Genomic DNA, 23,680 nt, shown 5'->3' with positions numbered 1-23,680 from the left:
CTGGGTTGTTGGGAAGGCAATACATGGGGAGATTGCAAAGAGGGTAACCCTCCCTCCTCAAAAATCACTTAGTCGATAAGCATTTAAGGGCCTACTTGAGCCAGGTACTGTGTTAAGCTCCGGGGATACAAAGAAAGGCAAAAGATGGTACCTACCCTTGAAGAGCTTGAGTCCAGTGGGGGAGATGCCAGGCAAACAACTAAGCCCAAACGGGATAAATTGGAAAGAATCGAGGAGAGGAAAGCGCAAGCATTAAGGAAGATTCAGAAAAGCTTTCTGTAGAAGACAGGATTTGAGATGGGACCTGAGGGAAGCCAGGAAGCAGAGATGAAGAAGGAGAGAGTTCCAGGCCTGGGGGACAGCCAGTGAAAAGGCATCTCATGTAAGAAACGTCAATGAAGCCTTGTCACTGGATGGCAGAGGATGTGGGGGAAAGCAAGATATACAGAGACTAAGAGCAGGCCATGTTGTGAAGGCTTTCAATGCCAAACCACAAATTTTCTATTTAATTATGGAGGAGAATAAGGAGTTATTGGAGACAGGGGCTAAGTTAAAGGGTCACCTTAAAGAAGCAGCCTCAACCTTAGGTCAGTCATGTGACTACTGGTATCTTTTATTTATCAGAAATAGCAACCCAAGATTCCATGTAATGCTCGGCACTAGAGAGGAGACATGCAGGGAACAAAGGCTTTATCAGCAGAGTTTGGTTGTACTGGGCATGGGCCACATGTGGATAGAAGCTGTTCCAATCCCCCAAAGAGCCTTTTTAATAGGCTGGGGCCATCTCACTAAATGAGACCCCCAAGGCTTCTGACCACTCTACTATATACTGAGATCTGGTGGTAGGGGGAGGCTCTGCTTCACATGGCGTGCAACTTGGCAAGAGCAGTGGCTGTGAGGGGCCCACACAAAAGCCAACAGCAGTTCTGATGTGACATCTGTGAGTAGCTTGGTGGCTCCAGGAACACATTTTTCCTGTATGGAAAACGATCTTTCATGGTATGGTCTAGACTTCAGTCCTAACACATTCGGACAAAATGTACCAAAATGACTGCGACGAGTTTTTGTCTTAAAGGCAAAAGTATATCGGCTCCCAAGTTAGAAGCTGCTTTAAGGCAGGTGAAAACCAGCCAAATTGCTAATGCTTTATGGCTTGATTCCTCTACAGTGTGAACAGTCTGTAAGGTACTGGGGGCAGGGGGGAGGCAGCTGGTTGAATTTCCAGAATTTCTTTCTGGTACAGAGCTCAATTATCATTGCCAGAACTATTATGGTTTTGATTGATTTGGGGTACGGTGAAGGAAAATTGTTGTTTTCCATGCCATTGAGATCTTAGGAAAAAGTTATTCTTTTCCTTTGATTCTCAGCCTTTTTGTATATGATTTTATTATACCCTACATATATATATTCCTGAAAAGTCATCTGATTGTGAAAGTAGGGGAGGGAGGGAAGAGAAGGATTCATTTAATAGAAATTTGCTTTATAGCTAACTTAGTTGGAACACATTCAATGTTCCTTCAGTTAAAATAATCAAATGTTCATTATGTCCAAACCCCGTCATCAGAACTGTTGGGAAGGAGGGGTATAAAATATACAAGACAATTCCTGCCATCAGGAATCTCACAGAATAGATCTGGTCCATTAAGGCAGGACTCCAAGCACTTGCTTTATGAACTCTTTGGAGGCTGCTGAGGCTGACTTTTTTATCTGTCATCAGCTTGAGTAGGCCTCTACTCCAGAGTGAACTTAGACTGAAACAAAAATTAAGGACCCCCAGTGTCCTTGGAGTGACATTGGGGACAGACAAGCTCGGGCATTGTAGGGCCTGAGTGTTTCTGGCAGTTAGAATAGCCACTTCTGGGCAGGATTTCGGCCTTGAAGTGACTTAGCAAGAGTGGGGCATCTCCTGGAGCCTGTATTTGGCTTCTCACCTTAGAGTCTCGTTGAGTTAGTTGACTAGACTTGAGGAGTGGAGCTGGAGGTAAGAAGCAGTAGCTTTCAGTCCTCTAGTTCTGTCTCCCACTTAAGAACTTTCCCTTGACGGCACTGGGACTCTGGATGAGGAAGAGCTGTTTGGAGCAGAGCAAGGGGAAGGAGGGTGAAAAAAAAGGATTGAGGGCATCTGGGGAGGACATTTAGAGGCTGCCAGTTTGAACAATCGGAAGAGTCAAACCCTCTCTAGGGAAGGAAAAACGTATGAAATATTAAACTTGCATTAAATATTAACATTGAATTAATGAAAACATCAGAAACACTTTATTAGCGTAGGAAGTTTCTTCTCTCTTTAAAAATGCGTTCTTTTAAAACTCAGCTTTTCTGAGTGTGATCCCTTCCAAGGAGCTGACCTCACGGAGGTCTCTTGAATCACTTCTGTCAATTCATCTGGGTATGTAGTGACTGGGAAAGTGAGGGCGTTCAAGGACAGTGTGTGAGACCCGAGAGCCAGGTGTCAGATTTGCTCAAAGGGGAGGAAAAGCCCCAAGGAACTATGGAAAACTTCAGTTTGTGTGTGGAGGGGCATGTGGTGGGGGAGGGGAGTGAAAGCCATATGGCCTAGATTCTTCCACCATGTGTCTCCTCTAGAGTGCTTCTGGGTGAAGGAGAGGGGGTTGGTGGTGGAGCTGTTCGAGTGTGAGTGGAACAATTGAGATCGTTTGTTCTCTACTCCCTCCCCAACTGCCCTCCGAGGGAGGCTAGCCTCTGTGTCACTTTGTTAACTCCCTTGGGTCATTCTGGTGGCCTGTACTTTGACTTCTCTGGCCTTCTAGTACCAGCTGATTACCCGAGCCGGTTCCCAGTTGGGCAGGCGCCATGGCTCAGGGCTATTGCTGTCTCCAGAGCATTGTTCTCCAAGACTTCCAACAGGGCAGATTTGTGCAGTTGGCCCATCTGGACCAGATCTCTAACAAGTACTGCTCTGTTGAATCAGCTCATCTCCATAGTGCCTCTCCCCTCCCCGTGCCCTCGAGCTGTGGCAGCCTGACACCCCATCGGACCCATGGTGAAGATTATCAAAGGGGTGATCTCGGAGTTTTTTCAAAAGAGATATTCCTTGTGTGGGCTCATTGACTTCCACTACCTGGGTAGAAAGGGGAAAACTGCTTCTCTACCCCCTCATTCAACCCCTTCCTACTGGCTCATTGGTCAGTGTATGCCAAATAGAAATCTGATGGATTACCCACTGCCTGGGAGTTCTGAGCCAGCCATAGATGGCATAGAACTGAGAGAAGGGAAATATATACTCACTTTAGTGTTTTTAGAGTGCCAGGCAAAAAGACCCCAGTCGTTCTTTGGGACGGCTTCAAAAGTAGGATTTATTTTTTTATCTCCACGTTACAGATGGGGAAACCGAGGCTAAGAGGAGCTAAGCAATTTGCCCATAGTCACAGAGCTAGTGTAGTAGGATTCAAATTCAGATCTTCCATATTCCAACCAAGTCTGGAACTCTAGCCCCCACGACTTGCTGCCATGCTGAAAGAGAGGCCCCTGTAGCACCACACGGAAAGAAACAGACAACCTTATTGGACCAGGGGGGAATGGGAGCCCGGCACTGAATTTGACTTTGAGGTTTATTGACTTTGGAAATCGAAAATGGTAGTAAAGAGATGGTATATGTGGTGTTCCAAAAAAACCCAATCGATTACACCAAAAAAAATGACAAGGAAGATTTATCGAGCTCACCTTTTCCAGTCAGCATCTCAGCACTTCCCAGGATAATCAGCTCACAGTTTTGCATGTGTTGTAGACTCCAAGATGCTGGACCCATGTTACCATGTGGGCTGATAGGAAGGCAGCAGAAATATATCCCTGTATATTTCATCGTGTGTGTGTGTGTGTGTGTGTGTGTGTGTGTGTGTGTGTGTGTGTATGTGTGTTAGGAGGCAGAGAATAGGAAGCATGGCCACTAGATCAGGGGATCCACAAATGCTCCTTCCTACTCCTGCAGGTTGACACGATCCTGTTGGCACAGCTTAGCGATCATTGCATTCCCTTCCTGCTTGGGAGCCTTGGCCATCTCTCTGCCCAGGACAGAGTTGGAGTGTTGCTGTGAACTAATTGCCAAAAGGAGTGCATGATCTCAAGGTCTTAACTCATCACCAACAGCAGGAGATGAAGTCAGCAGCCAAGAGGCCAGGTGCATCTTTTGGTGAAGTCGGCACAAGGGAGGAGAATTCTGGATATCAAAGAGTCTGGGGTTTGGAAGGAAAAAAGCAAACACAAAACTATCCAAGGACAGTCTCTGTTTCCCACAATTCCTAGGATTTCAGGCACACAGTGGTTCAGGCCTGGTATCTTAGGCAAGGTTCCGAGGGCCACTGTGTAAGATCAAGCAGTTCCTTTCAAAACAGCATCGCTTTTTAGGCAACCCAAAGCTATCACCACCGTGCTGGGTTCTTAAGGGATAAAGGCCTTCAGGAACAGCCGAGGGTTCCCAAGCCTAGGAGACCTCAGGAGTGTTAAATGATGAGGTCTCTCTGGGTTGTCAAGATCTGATTTTTCCAGAAGTCTAAAGGCCCTCTCCCCATTCATGCCCAGTATCGGGTTCTCTAATGTTTGTGAAAACCTCTCAGCTGATTCCCCTAGTTTGATGCAAGGCTTTCCGGTCATACTCTGTGCTGAATGGTTCATGGAAGGATGGTCAGCTTCCCTTCCTTTTATAGCCTCAGAGACTCTCTGCTCCTTTGAGAGAGAGAGAGAGAGAGAGAGAGAGTGTGTGTGTGTGTGTGTGTGTGTGTGTGTGTGTGTGTGTGTGTGTGTGTGTGTGTGTCTGGCCATGAAAGGCAGCAAATATGGATGGGCTCACTGTTAGTTTCCATGCTTTCGAATGGGTAGGATGCTCCATGTTCAGGTGATAAGAAAAGAGGGCACAGCATCCCTATGAGGCCATGCTGGGGTGAAGGTAGACTGGGATGAAATGACCAAACCTATAGTTTTTAGCATCAGGGATCTGAGTAACCCCCTTAATGGAGTGTTGGAAGATGAGTCTTTAGAAGAGAAAGAAGCCCCAGGAAAATGGCAGACTCTAACTTTAGGACAGCATGAGTGAGGTCAGAGCTTGGTTGGATTTGAATAGATAAGCCTTCTCTAGAAGTACAGCCACTTTTGTCACCATGCAACAGCAACAGCAGCATACACCCAGGTAACTGGGAGGCTGGAAGTTGGGTACTGGATGGGAGGTCAAGGAACTGTCCAAATTCTGATGCAGACCGGAGGAGGGTGACAGCCTCACTCCCCTCCTGGAAGCTTCCTCAGGAGTCCCCTGCTCTTATCATGGTGCTTGGTGGATGTCCTCTGATCGCAGAACTTTGTAGACAACCCAGTAAAATATATTGAAGATGAGGAACGTGAAAGGGAAGATTGCACGGGAGATGGTATCGATTCGTTTGGCCCTGTCCACGTAGTGCTTCCGTACCGTCTCCCCCTCCCTCAGGAGAGGGACTGGGGGTGAGGTGCTGTAAATACCTGGGCCTTCCATGGGACCTCCATCCCTGACCTGCAGGCAGTGGCCCAGGCCATAGCCCCGGAAATAGAATCGACTCTCTCGGATGACCTCTTCCTCCTGCAGGAGCAAGTGAGAAAAAGCAGAGTTTGAGATCACACTAGGGACAGAGACCAGGATGTACGCATTGTTCTTCGGGTCAGGTCATACACATTTATCCGTTACAGGCAGAGTCTTAGGTTATACTCCCGTTCTCAGGTTCTTCCCTCACAAAATTAATAATCATCATCACAGTATTCGCCAAGAGCTACGTAGGGAGTGTCAGGTAGCTTTGAAGGATGTCTGAAAGTAAAAGAAATCTCCAGATTGCTCTGATTTGTGATAAGCAGAGTAATGCGACCTATCAGATGATGTCACTTAGGCTTTTGAGATCTTGGTTTTGATGACTTACCAGCCCAGAAAGGAAGGAGAATTCTCCCTGATCTGGGGCCTTGCTGGTTCTCTCTACAGAAAAACCAAAGCTCAAAGGGAAGGCAGCATGGATGGGGGTCCTGGGTTTGGGTTCAAATCCTACCTCAGACATTTGCTGAGTGTTGATTGTGGGCTGCACTTTTTTCATCTGTAGAATAAGGTGAAGTTAGACCATCCCCTCTCTAGCTGCTGTATGTTCCCATGAGCCTCCCATACCTAAGGGATTTGCACACTCCCAGATGGTCAGCCGGTGAACTCAGTGGGGCCGGTTGGGTAGTTCCAGATGGATGCCAGTTAATTCCTGTGGACGGGTCCCAGCCTCCCCGATACATAGCCTGTTAACACGATTGGACTCCTGGCCATTGGGATGCCCGTGTCATTATGGACGCATGACCTGGGTATTGATAAAATCCCCACAATAGAATTCTCCTGTAACCTTAACGCTCTGGAAGCCTGCCGCAGATTTGTCAGGGAGCGCTGAACTGATCCACGGCAGCAGCTAAAAGGAGGTTCCCAGGGTCCATGCACTTAGCGTTCCACTTATCATTATGCTCATTCATTCCACTTGAAGTAGAAAACACTCAGTCCCTCACTCAAGGCCTCAATAACTCTCGTTGCCAAACAGATACTTGTACCAGGTTTGATTGTCTGCTTTCCGGCTCATGGCAGAGTAGAAATAGCAGCAAATCGGGTGGCTGTGAGAGGGGGCACCCCAGGGTGAGACTCTCGAGCTGCTTGCTAGAGGCAAGCATGCTGCAGTGGCAGTGATGGTGAACTGGGAGTCAGAGACTCAATTCAAATGCTGGATGTTTGGACAACCAGTAGATTGGGCAAATGACTTAACCTGTCTGGGCCTCAGTTTTCTAACAGTAAAAGGGATGTGAGTGTGTGTGTGTGTGTGTGTCTGTGTCTGTGTCTGTGTCTGTGTCTCTGTGTCTCTGTGTCTCTGTATTTGAACCAGATGGTCTCCATTTCAACTCAAAATGAATGAGTAGATGAAAGGAGTAAGAAATGTATACTGCCAGTGTGAGCTTAGCACAGTATTGGGCACATAGCAGATGCTAAATACATGTTGGTTGATCGATTGAGGCAGAAAAACTACAAAAAGCTGACACAAGCACTCGTCAAGCCCAAACGTCTGGGAGGGGAAGAGTGGGAGCACAGTCTTATGTGTCTCAGTCATCTGTATTACATAAAGCTGGTCCAATGGTTGATGTTCACTATGGAGAAGTGAAAAGATCACTTACTGACTTTGGGATTAAATCCTGCTTCTGTCACTTTCTCTCTCTGACACTGGGCAAGTCACTTTCCTTCTCTGGGTCTGAGTTTCCTCATGTTATCGATTAAGGAGTTTGGACTAGATGGGTTCTAGGGTCCCTTCCAGCTAGTCATCTGCCATCCTATGACCCTGGGGGATACAGAAAAGGTTACATGACATTCAGGTTTCTCTGTTTAAAAACAAAGGAGAGAGATACTCATGCAAAAATGTGCTGAGTTCAGTGACCCATACGAGGTCTGGTTAGCCTGGAGTGTAGAGTATAATAAGGGAAGTTATATGGAATCAGCTCGGAGCCACGTGAGGAGGGGTTTGAAAGGCCAGGCCGAGGAGTCTGTTTCCTTCCAGGGTTAACGGGGAGCTGTTGAAAGTTCTTGGGGAAGGGAGTATGACGTGATCAGGCCAGAGCCTACTTCAAGAGAATCTAGAAAGTATCTGCATAATTACTGAGTTGTTGTGTGATACCCAGACTCTGTTCTCCAGGGGGAAGGTAGGGAGATATTTTTGTTTCCTACGGTAATCCCTTGAGGAACACCAGACTGCCTGAATTTCTGTAGCATTTTGCTTCCAAAGGCCTCCCAGCACTTTAGAGCTTGCTCCAATAAAGCCTTACATTATTCCTACAATGAAGATCATGCTGATTCTCATTTTAGGGGTTTGGAAACTGAGGTTCAGAAACCCTTCAGATTCATAGGCAGGTTAAGAAAGAAGTAAGAGATTCAGGACTGGTCCCTTCATTCACGCCCTGCAAGAGCCCCAGAATGGGCCTGAAGGAGAAAAAGCCCAGCTCGGTGTTCCTGGTCTGGGCTTGAGTTATTTCTTTAAAGTTGATTATTTCCTCTTGTGTTCTTGCAGGTGAGCCTGGGAATGGATCCCAGAATGTGCCCATGGCAGTCTGGTCCCCCTTGCCCTTGTACCCTTGGAGGTGGGAGACAGAATGAGGCCTGAGAAGCTGATCCAAAGTTCCAGATCTGGTGGCTATATGTCAAGGAGGAAGGAGGAAAAGAGAAAAAGTGAATATGCTCCCCTTTTTTGCTTTCTCTCTCTCTCCTCTTTCTCTCTATCTCCTTTTCTCTCCTCTTTTTCTCTCTCTCCTCTCTTCTCTGTCTCTCCTTTCTCTCTCTCTCTCCCTACTTTGTTTTCTCTTTTTCTCTTTCCTGTCTTTATCTCCTTCTGCTTTCCTTCTCTCTCTTCTCTTTCTGTCTCCCCCCCCCTCTCTCTCTCTCCCTCCCTCCCTCCCTCCCTCTCTCTCTTCCTCTCTCCTCTCATTTCTGAATCTGTTTCTGTCTCACTGTGTCTCTTTCTGTCTCCTCTCTCTTTCTGTCTCTACTCTCTTTTTCTTTCACTCTATCTCCTCTTTCTTTCTATCTCTTTTTCTCTCTCTTTCTCTCTCTACTTCTCTTTCTCCTCTCTCTCTTCTCTCCTCTCTCTTTCTGTTTTTCTCTCTCTTCTTTCTCTATATATTTCTCTCTCCTCTCTGTCTTTCTGGTCTCTCTGTCCTCTTTCTCTGTTTCTCTGTTTCTCCTCACTTTCCTTTTCTTTATTTCCTTCTCTCTGTCCTCTCTCTTTTCCCTATTTCTCTCTCCTATCTTCTCTTTCTCCTCACTCTTTCTTCTCTCTCTCCACTTTCTCTCTGTTTCTCTTTCTCCTCACTCTCTCCTTTTCTTTTTCTATTTCCTTCTCTTTCTTTCTCTCCTTTCTTCTCTTCTTTTGCTCTTTCTCTCTCTTCTCTTTCTATTTCCTTCTCTCTCTCCTTCTGTCTTCTCTATCTTCTTTTTCTCCTTCTTTCTCTTTTGCTTTCTCCTTCTCTCTGTCTCCCCTCTGTCTTTCAGTCTCTCCTTCTCTCTCTGTTTTTCCTTCTTTCTATTTCCTCTTTTGTTCTTTATTTCTGTCTCCTTGACTCTCCTTCTCTCCCTCTCCTTCTCTTTCTTTCTGTTTCTCTCTCCTCCTCTCTTATTCTATCTACTTCTCTATCTTTCTCCTCTCTCTCCTTTCTATTTTTCTTTCTCTCCTTCTCTTTGCTTCTTCTTCTTCTTCTCTCTCCCTCCCTCCCTCTCTGCCCCCTCTCTCTCTTCTCTCTTGTTCTCTCTCCTTCTCTATGTCCTGTTTCTCTCTCCTTCTCTCTCTCTGCTCAGTGGGACAAATGGCATGCCCTTATCGGGGACATTTGTTGGGAAGGGCAACCCAAGGTACCTGGCAGTGGGAATAGTTGGAGATGCACACCAAAAAAGGAGAGGGCAGAAAGGAGTTGATAGCGCCTTGCCTGAGCCTGGAGTTGGCGCTTCAGAGGGGAGCCATGTCATGGTGTGCAGGCTCATCTGTACCAAAGGCACTCCAGGCTAGTTTGCTCACTCAGTGCTCATCCCCATTTCGTTCCAACAGTTGGGGAGCAAACGAAAACAGGACAGGGGAGTGGCACGGTGCTCTGCCAGATGCTTCTCATTTTATGGGAAAAATGGCTTCAATGAGAGAGATGAAAGCATAAGGGAGGGCTGCTGCCGCCCACTCTAGGTCTTCCTACAGGAGCAGAGCTTGGCATGGGAAGGTCTAAAAGTTGGGGGTTAACTTACCTGGAATTGAAAATTGGGGAAGGAAATAGGACGTGCTAGAAAGAGCTTGGTGCTTAGAATGCAGCAGCAGCTAGGTGGCGCCATAGTGCACAGAGTGCTTGAAGTCAGGTAGACCTGAATTCAAAAGTGTTCTCACTTTCTAGCTTTGTGATCCTAAGCAAGTCATTTCACCTTTGTGTGCCTCAATTTCCTCACTATAAAATGCAACCCCCTCAGGGTCGTAAGGATCAAATGAGATAATATTTGTAAAGTGTCCCTGGCACATAGTAGGTGCTTAATAAATGCTGATTCTTTTCCATCATCCCCAGCTCCTTGAGGAGGCTCACAGACAATTTAATTTTTTTGTTTGTGTATCCCAGAGTGCATTAGGCCTGCTCCTCGACCTAATGAGCAAGTAATGTCCTTTGATTGATTCACTTGGAGTCAGGAAAACCCGGTTTCAAATTCCAGCTGACAATGGATTTGGAGTCAGGACCTGGTTTCCAATCATAGATGTGTTACTGTTTGTGTGACCTTGATCAAGCCCCTTCCCTTCTCTGGGCCTCAGTTTCCTTCTCTGAAAAATGAGGAGGTGGATTCATAACCTTGTAGCTATAGTGAATTATGGGGAGATGCCAAAATGGACCACTAGAGGCCACCCCACCCAGGGCTCTGATAATGGAGGAAAGAGACAATGAGCACTATGCAGTGGTCCAAGAGGAAGGCTAAGAGACAGGGGATTGTCTTCTGTGAATCCCAAATCAGGGTCAGCCATTAGGAACTTGAGTTTCAGTGTTTGAGCTCCTTGGGCCTAGCAGAGGCCAGAGCAGACTCAGCAAGGAATTGAGAGGGAGGAAGGAATTTGGGGCCGGAGGGGAAGGAATTTGGCACAGGCTAAGCCTCCTTTGTCCTCAGAGATTAGCGCCAGAGACTGGAATCCTTAACTGGCCACTTGAACTCCAGGGATCATCTCTGGCTTTGTTATCTCAGATTGTTAGGCCTCTAGATCAGGCGGAGAGAGAAGCTGTGAGCTCTTAGCCTAGTTAAGTGGCTCTTAGCAGGCTACTGGTTCTGAACAGATCAAATCTCTTTGGCCCTCTGCACCAGGCAATCAGCCCATAGCACAAAACAACTAGGGTTCTTTCTTTTGTTCATCATTTTGCACTTCCTTCCCAGAAGAGTGTCTCAGGAACACATCTGTTGTCATAACAACATGACCACACTCTGTTCTCTAAAAGTAGAGGAGAGAGACCAACTCTGTTGTCATGACAACACAATCCTTTCCCTCCCCAACACCCTGGCTCTGGGGCAGGGAGGGGGGAAAAGGGGGACTGGATTGTCAGGTGATCACAAGTGCCTCTTTCCAGAGAGGGGATGGAGAGAGGCCATCTCCGTTGTCATGACAACACAGTCCATCTCCTGGTTCTCCCAGGTGGAAACTTTTTTTTTCCTCCTTGAGAAAAAAAGGGAACAAAGAACAGAAATGCCAGAAAATATTCCTAATCGAACTGTTCCTATTCCTCCTCTAGGGTTCATAATAAAAGCTTTTATCTGGAGCAGGGCAAGTTGGCAGAGTTTAGACCCAAGGGGACCATAGACTCCCTTCAGCAACATTTCACCTCGAAACATGCTTTTTTGGCCCTTGAATTGCCAGTAGCTATTGCCTACAGCAACCAGGGGCACCCCAGCGGATCGGGGGAGTGGGGGGAGTGAACGACCATAAGCTGCACAATCACATGGGGGCAGCATGACAAACTAGCAAGAAAACCTTATAAGTTTTATATTACATTTTATAGTTCAATCCTCCCATCAACCTTGAAAAGCATTGTAGTGATAAAAGAAAAGTTAGAGACATGGTGACTTGTCCAGGATCACATAGTCATCCACTATTAGGTTGAGGTTGGGCCCAGATCAGAAATCTCACGATTTCCCCTCTGTGTTCTTTCCAGTAAACATCACTGCTTGTAGCCCCAGGTTAATAGGCCATTTGAATGTGAGGCTGTCACCAGTTTGGCCAAATACAAGGTAGGAGCATCCTGTCCGACTGCTGGGTCTGCCAGACATTAAAGGAGGGAGGAAGTTGTCTCTCTTGATCAATGCCAGAGAGAGCTGATGCTAAAATGACCGGTTCTTTCCAGTGAGAAACCCCCCCCCCCAACTAATCTCTGGGACCCTAGTGTGGATGAGAAAGTATCAGAAACTGGAGGAAATAAGTCACAAGAAGAGGACAGAGCTAGAGGAGGAGGGCATGCTGACTTGCAAATGGAAATACTCACCATACGCTGGCGCTTCTGCCTCCTTCGAAGGCGTATGAACTCCTTATGTTGGCGGGAGACAAAGTTTACAGCGGCGTACTCCAGCAGGGCAGCAAATACAAACAGCAGACAGACTGCCATCCAGATATCAATCGCCTTCACGTAGGACACCTGCAACACCAACTGAGGCATCCATTGGGATTCCCTGTGGTCCCCTCCCCTCCTTCACCTGTCCCCGCCCCTGAGCTATCCTCTGGCTCTCTAGTTGGAGATTGGAAAGACACATATGGCTGCCCAGAGGTTTGTCCATGTCTCTTCCTTCTATTTCCCTTTGTTCCTATTGCTTTCATCATCATAATGCTTTCTACTTTTCAAAGCACTGAATATCCGTGCTTTCATCTGGTCCCACAGCAGCTCTTTGGGGATACATTGGGACCCCCATCTTATAGATAAGGAAATGGACAGCTAATCATGGAAGTCATCTCTCTTGTATCAAGCTGCACCAAAGGGAATGGCTTACTTCAGGCCACATAGCTGCTTTCAAGCAGGACAAGAATCCCACTTCCCAGGCTTATGTTTCTACCCCATCACAAAGCTTGCAGAATCATAGAGCATTGAGCTTGGAAAGGACCTGGAGATTATCTAGTTTAATCTGTCTCTTAATTGACCACTTCACTTGATTTTTCTCTAATTTTCTCTTTCACTTCTTCCTCCCTATCTACCTCCTTCTCTTTCCTTTCCCCTTTCAATAATTATTAGGCACTTGCTGTGTGGAAGGTAACATGCTAGCTTTTTCCCTAGTCAGGCTCCATTCCTCATCGTTTTCCTCCATGAGAAATTGCGGCTAATCATATCTCTCTGTCCCTCAAGAAGTTTCAGTGGCTCCCTATTACTTCTAGGATGCAATGCTCCATTTAGCATTTTTTTTTTAAAAAAAACCCTATGTTTCCAAACTGATTACGTATAACTCCCTCTCCCAAATTTTATATTCCAACCAAACTTGGTCACCTGATATTACCCATAGGTGACATTTCCACCCCCATCCCCCAATACATCTATACTTTTGTACTCACTCCTTTCTTTCACCCCTAACTCCTTTCAAGACTCAGCTGAAGTTAATTCCTACAAGAGGTCTTCTCTGATCACTTCTCCCAAATGTTAGTGCCTTTCCTTTCCACTGCAAGCTATTTGCATCAATTTTGTGTTTTATTTATTTATCTGTACCCCTGCTCAATCCCTCTCCCCCCTCCATAGAATGCAAGTTCTTCAAAGACAGGGATTATTTTTCAATTTGGTTTTGTATTTCCAGAGTCTAGTATGGTATCTGGCACATAGTAGGTGCATTAGAAATGTGCCTCATTGAATTGAATTAGCTAGTTATCCGGGGCTCATTCACTCCAAGCTCTTCTTTGGAGTACAGATAGGCAATAATGATTTCTATGAATTTCAGTGAAACCCACCAGTATTTCTAGCATCTGACACTTCATCTTTATCATTAGAAGTTCTCTAAGAGGAAAAAAATATCTCGGTTTGGGGTAACTGGGTGGTGCAGTAGATAGAACACTAGATCTAGAGCAGGCTGTATGACCCAGGGTGAGCCCCTTCACCCCGTGTGCCTCCTTTTCCTCATCTGTAAAATGATTTGGAGAGGGAAATGGCAAAACACTTTAGCATCTCTGCCGAGAAAACCCTAAACAGGATGACGGGAATCAGACACGACTGAAGTAACTGAAGAACCACAACCTTTGAGTCCAGAGCTGTTCTTCTTTCTATGGCACCATCCTGCCTGTTGCCAACCTTGGTCCTACTGTGTGGTTTCTCCAGCCTTTAATAACCTGAAATTCCTTTAGGCAGAGTCCCAACTATTCTGGGAAACAAAATAAACAACCTTCGTAAAGCACAGATCTTACTATATCACTCCCTTTATCAAGAATTTTCAGTGGCTCCCTTTGGCCTCTGGGATCAAATAGAAACTCTTTAGTCTGGTGCCTAAACCCTTTCATAGTTGGGCTTTATCCTGCCTTTCTGGACTTATGTCCCATCCCTTCACCTGACTTATTATACATTCTAGTCAACGAAGCTAAAGCACAAAACTCAAGATCCCATTTGAAAATTGAGCCTAACATCTCACTTTCTCTCTACTTTTCCATCTATTAAAAGGTAACAATGTTGTCTGATGTCACTAGCAGTTAATCCTAGTGCCATGCACTGCTCTGAGGCCTCAGTCAATGCTGATGGAGATTAAATAATGAGCTAGTGTTGGGCAAGATCTGGGAAGTGCCGGGAAGTCTTGGAAAGAAAGGCGCTGCATACACTCTTGTGCTCAGCCCAGATCTAGGGTTACCGATACCCAGTACCCTGGTTCCTCTGTACTTCTGATGCACTGTCCTCCTTTTGTATTTTGTCTTCTCCCAGCCCTGGTTTCTTCGTTTCTTTTGTTGCACACTCAAGAACATCTGCTTCTCTCTGTGCCGTTGGCTGGGGGGGGGGGGGGGGCGTCCTTCTCCTCTATATTTACATCCCTGTCCATTTACAGATAAAACTTCCTGATTCTCAGAGCCAGAATGATGACGGAGGTATCATCAGCTAAATACTAGGCTACCTGCCCCTGTCTTTCATTGACTCAATCCCCTGTTTCAGCTCTCTGACTCTGAGGGTGAGGGGAGGAGGTACATCCCAGGATTTCTGATATTCTCACCAGTGACTGTGATTGGAAGAATCCCAGGAGCAAATTCCCTCTCCGTTTCCTTAAGGAGGACACTGGGATTCCCTCACATTAAAGCAGCTTTCACATTTTCCTCTATCTTCTTCCCAAATCCTTTCCTTCAAAACAAAAGTCCCTAGGGAGAGGTCATGGCCCTGTCCTTCCCAAGCCACATCAGGACCTGGGCATGGATGGCAAGATGCTTTCTTTGGTCCTAGGGGAGTGGAAATAGTCACTCATAAGGAATGACCTGAAGAAAAGGCTCTGAGGGGCTCCTTACTCTTTTGGGTTAGGGTACACATTTGCGGCTTTCTTTGTGGCCAGCAGAGCCAACGAAAAGCCATTAGAATCTGACCAAGAAATGCCAGATGCTGCAAAAATGAAATAGGAGAAGAAAAAGCCATTTCCTTCCAAATGAGAAAACAAAGTAAGTGGTTTCTGAGAGCAGATGGATTGTGTATGTTCACAGGAGGAGACCGGAAAAGGGAGTTCTTCTGGCAAGCCTGAGGTAGAAACTGCGGCACTTTTCCTTAGTTCACTCTTTCAATCTCAACAGTGAAACAACCCAAGAAACACAGAAGGGAACAGTGTGTTCTCCATGTCTGATTTCTTCCTAGAATAACCTAGCCTCTTTCCCCCATCCACAATCTCTGCCCCCGATTTCCCTAATGACTATGCTATATTGTTACTATGCTTTTCCATCCAGAAAACTGACTGGATGAGTAGGCAGGCTACGGATGTCTGAATAGCGGCTTGTTTGTCCCAGCAGCACCAACAGCTATGTCACTCCTTTCACCTCCAGCTTAACCGACCGGGTCCAGCTGACATCTGTCTTCTCTCTACGCCCTTTCCCATTTCTTTAATTTGGGGCTCTGTAAGACTCAGTTTGAAGCTGTTCAGAAAGGCCTGTAAATGTTTCTGTCCTTTTACTGCCTCTATCTAAGACCTTTTGTTTATTTATTTTGCAAAATCACCAGGGCATATACTTCACAGTGTTAGGCCCAGAGAGTAGGTCCGTACTTTTTTTTTTTTTTTTCAAATATTAGAGCTCTTTCTACCTATATTAATCAAGGGAACATTTCCATGGACTAAGTTTCTATGATCATCAAAGAATGTCACTGACTGAGGTCCCTGTGGATTCCCTCACTTCTCCTTGCCTTCCCTTTTCAACCTCCCTGATAATTCCTCTCTGAACTTTGCAAAGCCAGGGACTAGGAAGAGCCCAGGTCTTGTATTAATACACAGGTGCAAGAATAAGCTACCTGATCAAGCCACCAGATTTCTGCTTGGTCTTTCTAACCATAAACATAAATCTCATTTCAACAAGCCGTGTGAGAATAAACGTTGGGTGCCAAAAAGCGTTCCAAGCCCTTCCTTCAAGCAAAATTTATGACCATAACATTCCAGCAGAACCTTAGGATTTGGACAATCCATTTGGAATATGGTTTGACTCAGAGAAATGGGACTGAGAGATTAATTAAAGGTGATTCCAAAGCCTGTTGCAATAATTGGAATCTTTTTTTTTTTTTTATCCTGTGTAAAAACTACGTTCCAATGTGTTCCTTCACCTTAGGTAAAGAAGCTCGGGAGCCTGAACTCTGAGTCGTCATCGTCAATACCGTTGTGATACCTAAGCCCACCCGGGCAGGGGCGGCATCCATGTTGATCCAGAAAGAGACCCAGGACAGGATGACGATGAGCAGACTAGGGATGTACATTTGGATCAGGTAGTAGCCCATCTGGCGCTCCAAGTGGAACTTCACCTCTATACAGGTAAATTTTCCTGCCAAAAAAAAAGAGATGATTAGCCCCACATGCCCCCTCTGGCCCACAGCTGACTGGCAGTAGCCTTGTGTCTCTTTGGTTCAGACTCAACTTGGTAACTCCCACACTATCTCTGTCTCCCTACTGTGGCTTACAAATAGATCAAGGAAGAGTGGCCACACTGAGCTAATTTAGGTCCTAGGCCTACGGGTCAGTGCTTACATCCATGGCTGATATTGGAATATTAGTAGCTAAATGCCACGTATGACTGAGACTTTCACAATTTTGTATCTTCTGCCTCAATCTCACTACATACACATCCTCACAGGGGGGCCCTGGAATCCTCCAAGAAGTCAGGGCCTGGCACATACTAAGCACTTACTAAATGCCATTTCAGGACTAGTGGAGTCTTTTGTGCCACCTCTTAGAGAGTTGCTGCTGAAAGGAGACAGAGACAGTAATAAGCTACGCTGATTGGGTCCGTTACAAATTTATGTTACATGATCTCAATTGGGCCCTCATTGCCGAAAGCCACTTCTTCTGTATTTGACTTGCTGCCCCGCTGACCATAGTAGTTTTCCAAACCTTTTTGTCCTTTCTCGGATCCCTCCTATCACTCTTCTCATCCTCTCAGCAAAAAAACCTTTCTTCGTACTTCCCTAAGACGTCTTATGAGAACGCTCTCTTTCCCCTTTCTCGTCATTCTGTATTACCCAGCATCTTTCTTCACTATTCCTTCACCATCCTTGTCTCTTATGAAGAGGTGGCCCTTTTCCATATCAAGGCAAATTCTTCATCCAATGCCCTCCTCTCTTTTGTAGCAGATCCCCCCTACCATCACTCTTTCTCTTTCATTCTGAATCTCTCTCCATTTATTGAATCCTTCTCTGATGCCTACAAATGTGTCGATTTCTCTTCCATTCTTAAAAAATCCTCATTTGACCCGACCATCCTCCCTAGCTCCTATTTTGTGTTTCTCTTCTCCTTCTCAGCTTAATTCCTGTAAAAAGAAAGCCATCTATAGTTGCTACATCTACTTTGACTCCCCTCCCTATCTTCTAAACCCTCTACAATCCACCTTCTGACCTCATTTTTCAGTTGATATTCTCTTTATAAAGTTACCAATGATTTATTAGTCGCCAAATCTAATGAAGTTTCATCCTTCTTGACCTCTCTTTAGCCTTTTTAAAAAATAATAACTTTTTGTTTTCCAAATACATGCAAAGAGTTTTCAACATTCACCCTTGCAAAACCTTGTCTTCCAAATTTTTCTCCCTTCCTTCCCCCCACCCCAGATGGCAAGCAATCCAATGTAGTTATCATGCTGCATAAGAAAAATCAGATCAAAAAGGAAAAAAATGAGAAAAAATAAAAAGCAACCAAATATCAACAAAAAAGTGAAAATGTTGTGATCCACACTCAGTTCCCACAGTTCTCGCTCCATCACAAGACTATTAGAACTGGCCTGAATCTCCTCATTGTTGGCAAGAGTCACGCCCATCAGAGTTGATCATCACATAATCTTGTTGTGGCTTGGTTGTCTTGGTCCTACCCACTTCAATTAGCATCAGTTCATGTATCTCTTCAGCCTTTGACACTGACAATCAGCCTTTCCTCCCGAATGCTCTCTGCTTTCCTGCTAGGTTTTTTTTTTTTTTTGACACTGTCCCCTCCTCTTCTCCTCCCAGTCTAACCATCCTTCAGTCTCTTTGCTGAATATTCATCTTAGTCATGCCAACCAATGGTGAGGCTCCTATGAGGCTTTGTCCTGGGCCCTCTTTTTTTTCCCCCTCTACACTAAGCAGTTGGTAATCGCATCAGCCCATGTGGATGCCATTGTCATCTCTCTGCAGTGATGTCCCTATCTCAAAATCCAGTCTTAATCTCTTTCCTATCCTCCTATCTCACGTCACCAGCTTCTCCTTGGACATCTCAAAATCAATTTGTCCAAGATAGATCTCATCATCTTTCTCTTCAATCTTCCCCTCTCCTCCACTTCCCGATTGCTCCTCATGGCTCTCTATATTAGTCTATTATGCCATTCTCCCAGTCACCCATGCTCACAACCTCAGTGTCATCCTGACTCTTCATCTTCATTTACGCCACTATCCGACCTGTTGTCAGATCTGCCATCTGCATCTCATGCCTGGAGTATCGCAATAACCGCCCAACTAGTTTCCCTGTCTCAAATCTCTTCCCACTCAAATCCTTCCTCCACGTAACTGCCAGAGTGAAAGAAATCCAAGCATAAGTCTGATCATCGCCCCTCTCGTCCCCGTCCCACTTAACCCCGTCCGCTGGTTCTCTCCGTCTTCCAGGATCAAATAGAAAATCCTGTTTGACTTTGAAAGCCCTTTCCAACCCAAACCCTTCCTATCTTTCCAGTCTTCTGACACTTTCTTCTCCTCCACATGCTTTGATCTCCTAACCCCTCCTTGCTGCTCTCTACTCCCATCCCTGCATCTCCAGCCTCCATCCCTGCATCTGAAGCCTCCATCACTGCATCTGCAGTCTTCATGCCTCTTTGGAAGCTGTCCCCCCATCTGGAACATTCTCCCTTCTCACCTCTGCCTCTTGGCTTCCTGCACTCTTTCTAGAACCTTTCCTTCTCAGATGACCCCTCATTTATATTGGATATATCTTGTTTGTGTGCAGCTTTTTGCCACTTGTCTTTCCCATTAGACTATGGGCTCTTTGAAGACAGGAACCTTGTTTTTGCCTTTCTTTGTATTTCCAGAGCTTAGCCCAGCACCTGGCATATAGTAACTTACTTCTTCTTTCTCCTCCTTCTCCTTCTTCTCCTCCTCCTCTTCTTTCTTCTTCTTTGACACCAAATCTCTATTTACATCCAGATATAATAACCTTCCTTGACTAAACTGAAATATATCATCAATTAAATGAGGAATGCCTACTGCTCGACAAACTTAAATTTTAACAATTAAAATAAATCAAACTGGAATGAAATAAATCCAGCCAAAATTCCAATACATGCCACATCTCACATGGTAACGTCTTAATAAATGCTCGTTGGCTGCCTACTCCCTGAGGCGATGCCAGTTACCCTAGGGGGCACTAAAGAAGCCAGGCCATTAAAGACAGTGCCGTTCCAGTACCAGATGCAGGGGGAAACCTGGCATCTCTGTGGAGCTTGGAGCTTCCCAGTCCTATTTGCCCGTATGAGGAAGGGCACCCAGTGAGAGCTGGCTATGCTCAGCACTAGCTGGCTCAGTGGGATGCAAATCTCATAGCATAGGAACCTCACGCATTCCCTTGGTTGTTAGTTTTTCTTTGCTTTGAAAATTGACTTAATTTGATTGTGTGGCAGTTTGCAGAGCAGCTCCCAGGGGGAAAATACGGCTGGCTGAATGGACAAGGAGGTGGGAGATCACTGTTTGTTCTTCAGCTCTGGCAGAGATGTGGCCAGGACTCTCCTGTTCCCGGGCAGTGCCAGATGCACTTGCCAATCCCATCTCTTCTCTGGAATGGAGACTTCTTTTCTTGGGCTCTGGCCATTCATCCCTTTAGCTCTCGATATTTTTGATCCCAGATTCTTCCAGGTTTTCCTTGCCTTATTTTTATGTTGGACTCATGGAAAGGAGAGCCTTCTACAATGAATCACTGTGTTCTTCCCTGAATTTGGGACCTCTCTCTTTTCCGTTTTCCCTCTCGAAACTCTTCTCTGCCTGGTTGGAGGTGCTTTTTTATTCCAGCTCTGGGATTTACACCTTAGGGCTCAGTTGAGGAATCATCAGGAGGAGACAATTGGCAGCGATGGGGAGGCCACATTCCCAACCTTCACTTCTGCTGGAAAGAACTCGTCCCTTGCCTTCAGTGTAACACAAAGACTGACTCTAAGTCACTGACATATCCATCACCTGTATCCCTCCCATTCTATTGATCCCCAGAACAAGGTGGACTAGTCTCTGCAGCTCAGCTCCAAAGGTCAGTTTGTCCTGGAGCCGTGGAGGCCATTATGGGCCCCAGTGAGCAAGCCCAGGCCTATGGTTCAGAGCTAATGAAGAGTTTCGGGCTTTACCTGTGTTGTAATACTTGGTGCAGTAGCCGAGATCCTTTTCATCCCGCAGGATGAACTGGGGCAGAGTCAGTCCTTCAGCCACTTGCACAGCTGGGGCATCTTCCAGCCACTCAAACACAAGGTCATTCATAGTATAACCAACTGAAAGAGAAGAGACAAAGAAGATCAGGGTCTCACAGTGTGTGTGTGTGCATGCACGTGGTGGAGGTGGCCATTGAAGATGCTGCCCTGGCTGACACTGTACAAGGCATGAGCACAAAGCATTTCTCGCTCATTGAGCCAGGCTTTTCAGGGGAAGCTCTCCCATCTGACATCTAGGACCCCTGGAGGAGAAAGCTACCAACATCCAGCTCTTCACCTTGCCCCCTCCATCCTAGAGAGGTGCCCCGATAGTAGCTATGTCTTTGAAAGGATGTCAAAGAGAACAGATGGGCGCCTCCTGGATATCTGGACCTGGCTGAGTGAGCATGTGTGGCAAGTAGCACACGCAAACTCTGTAGGATCAGCTCCCAAGCTAGGATTTCCCAAAGTCCAGCACCCTCAGGATCCAGTTTACCCAAAACAAGGCCCGGATGTGCAGCCTGGCACATTTAGCCATGGGAATAGCCAGTGTGTGACCACACGGTACGGAAAGCCTCGCCACATTGGGTATATGGGCATAAGACCTTTGTGCTTCCAGAGGCACATGGGTACAGTGAGCACAGACAGGCAGCTCACATATTGGCAGTGCTTTGGATCCTAGACATGTGATCGAAATGGGACAGATTTGACCTTGAGGTCATACCTAGTAACATCAGAGGTACAAGGCAGACAGTTGTAAGTAAGTGGAGTTGGGGTTTGCCTATTCCCCTTGCCCTTTTAGTGAGCTCCCCTACTACCACACCCCAGCAGGACTGGTCGGAACCCTAGGCGCTAGACTTTGGCCTCCCTTCTTGAGGTCACAGTTCAGTGGGGGAATGTTTATTCAGGTCTTCCTAAGTTTCTTTCTCAGAAGACTACATTTATATTTGCAAAGGGCTCTGGTACCTTAATCTTAAGAGTGGCCTATGGTGGAATTTTGAGCCCACAGCAGGCTGATGGGGAGATAATTAGGGCCACCCTCCTAATTGTACCTCTTTAGTCCACAGTACTCACAGCTTTCCAGCTGCATTGTGCACGTCTGGATGTCCATGGGGAAATTTTTGAGGTCCATCGGGCAGGACAGGACAAGAGTTAGCCTGATAGAACCAGACAGAGTAATTATGAATATTGACAGAGCGATTTCAAGTCTGTAAAGGGCTCTATGATCTATTGTATCACTTGAGTCTAATGACAACTTTGCAAAGTAAATGCTACAGCTATGATTCTTATTTTACAGATGAGGAAATTGAGGCTGACTAATAGTCACATGACTAGGAAATGTCAGAGGCCAGATCTGAACACAGATTTTTCCTGACTCTGGGTCTAGCACTTTACCCACTTTATCAGTTCAGGGAGAGAAAAGCAATGATCATTTCACCTTCTGCCTCCCTGGTAGACCGTCTTGCCTTTGGCTTATGTATGTCACTCTGACAAATGAGGAGTAACAGCGATGTTGGTACAACCATCGTCACACCATATTCCCCACCCAGCTTCAAGCCAACAGCCTCAACTGACCAACTCCAGATACACACAAAAAGGAATGGCTGAGCTTTCATTTTCCTCCTGGTCCATAATTCCCTCTTTCCCCAGGGGCTCCCTTTTCTACCCTGGCCCACACCTGATGCTGTAGAGCACACTTCCGTTCTTGAAGATCCGAAGCAACTTGTTGTCAGTGGTCACTTCGTGGAAATTGGCACCCTTCTCATTGGCAAAGAATAGGTCTGGCTTCCAAATGGAGTCCAGCATGGAAGGATCTAAGTCCAGGGAATCGTCTGGGTATTCCAGATATGCTAGGCGGGGGTCATTCCACTGCTGCCGCAGGAAGACATTCACTCTGTAATCCTTAGGGGGGGAAAAGGAAGGGGAAGAAGCAGTCGTATCAGATGCAGCTGGGACACCCTGACATGGACTTCCTGGTTCGGCTTGAGGCACCCTCATACCTCTAAAGAACAGTGGAGTCTTTACGTGGAAATGTGCTCAGAGCATCAGGAAAGTGGAACTTTTCCACTGGAGAAGAAAGCTGGCCTGAGCCGAGCTGGCCCCACTGAATCTCTGGCCCCTGCTGCTTAGACATGTGAGGCTCTATAATGTCTACCTCCTGCCATAGGACCTTTGGACATTGAGGATTTGAATAGTAAGGTTTCAATTTGGTGAATCCACAGGCCAGTCTTATTAAAAAGGGCCTGTGCTCCTGGCCATGAAGTCAGAGAAAGAAGAAAGACTTGACATTTAAAGGGGGGGGGTCCCTGTCTTCAGCAAAGAATGGATGATTGTTCTGGCTGCTTTCAGTTGAGAGTCTATGGTGGTGGAAAGTACTTTTTGCCTTGGTATCACAGTAGGAAGGAGAAATCCAGTGAGTGGGTTGGGGTATCCCTTGCAGTGTTGGGGGATTGGGAGTTGAAGGATGGGGAGTCCTGGCACTTGGGGCTCTTACTTACCATTGTGGTTTCTGTGACGGAACTGAAGCTGTTGATGAAGATGTTGCAAGTCACATTCACAGGCGGCCCTGAGGATACCAACCACAGTGTCATTACTGAATCCTTTAAGGGACAGTGGAGCCAGCCAATGAGCTTCTTCTCCCTCTTTCTCCTGTTTCCTTTACTCTTCTTCTTTACCCTCTTTGGCCTTCTCCCAAAAGCATATAGGGAGCCAAGCGAGGGAAGCAAGCGAGGGAAGCAAGCGAGGGCTAGGGGCAGTGATGGGGATTAGAAAGGATTGGGGAAGATGGAAATAATTGGTTGAGTCCAGAGGGAACTGAGGGCAGCATTGAGCATGTAAGAGCAAGGATAGATAGAGGAGCCCAGTTATACTACCTTTCCCATCATTCCCTTTAATGTTGCTAGAAAACAGAGGTACAGGTCGGGTGCTAGTGTGTCCCCAGGCTTCCTGTAAGAACCAAAGGCAAATTACCTTTAAAATTGGGCCGAATCCTAGCATCGTATCCGGAAGTTCGTCCCATGAGCTTGTCCAGAAAATCAGAGGGTGACATGGGCTGAGGAATGTTCTTGGAGGCAGATTTAACTTCCTCTTTCCCCGAAGCCAACCTAGTGAGGGGAGGTTGCAAA

The 23,680-nt window shown here is 46.2% G+C and overlaps 1 protein-coding gene across 2 annotated transcripts; it reads right to left on the bottom strand.

Annotated features, from left to right (window-relative positions):
- Positions 1–4,905: 4,905 nt before the first annotated feature.
- LOC141548935 (glycine receptor subunit alpha-4) lies at positions 4,906–23,640 on the bottom strand. 2 transcript variants are annotated; one of them, XM_074278256.1, is made up of 9 exons: positions 23,526–23,638; positions 23,054–23,121; positions 22,234–22,457; positions 21,630–21,712; positions 20,496–20,636; positions 16,264–16,478; positions 12,026–12,162; positions 11,590–11,596; positions 4,906–5,560 (listed from the first exon to the last, which is right to left on the bottom strand). In XM_074278256.1, the coding sequence occupies exons 1-9, from the start codon at positions 23,602–23,604 to the stop codon at positions 5,270–5,272; spliced, it is 1,245 nt and encodes a 414-aa protein (XP_074134357.1). In that variant the 5' UTR covers positions 23,605–23,638; the 3' UTR covers positions 4,906–5,269. The 2 variants fall into 2 exon arrangements, with proteins under 2 accessions (XP_074134357.1, XP_074134358.1); XM_074278257.1 differs by lacking the exon at positions 11,590–11,596 and having other exon boundaries at positions 12,013–12,162; positions 23,526–23,640.
- Between the last annotated feature and the right edge of the window lie 40 nt (positions 23,641–23,680).

The sequence above is a fragment of the Sminthopsis crassicaudata genome, chromosome X, assembly GCF_048593235.1.
Source record: "Sminthopsis crassicaudata isolate SCR6 chromosome X, ASM4859323v1, whole genome shotgun sequence".
In the NCBI taxonomy this organism is placed as follows: domain Eukaryota; kingdom Metazoa; phylum Chordata; class Mammalia; order Dasyuromorphia; family Dasyuridae; genus Sminthopsis; species Sminthopsis crassicaudata.
This window is presented reverse-complemented; position numbering and strand designations above follow the sequence as displayed.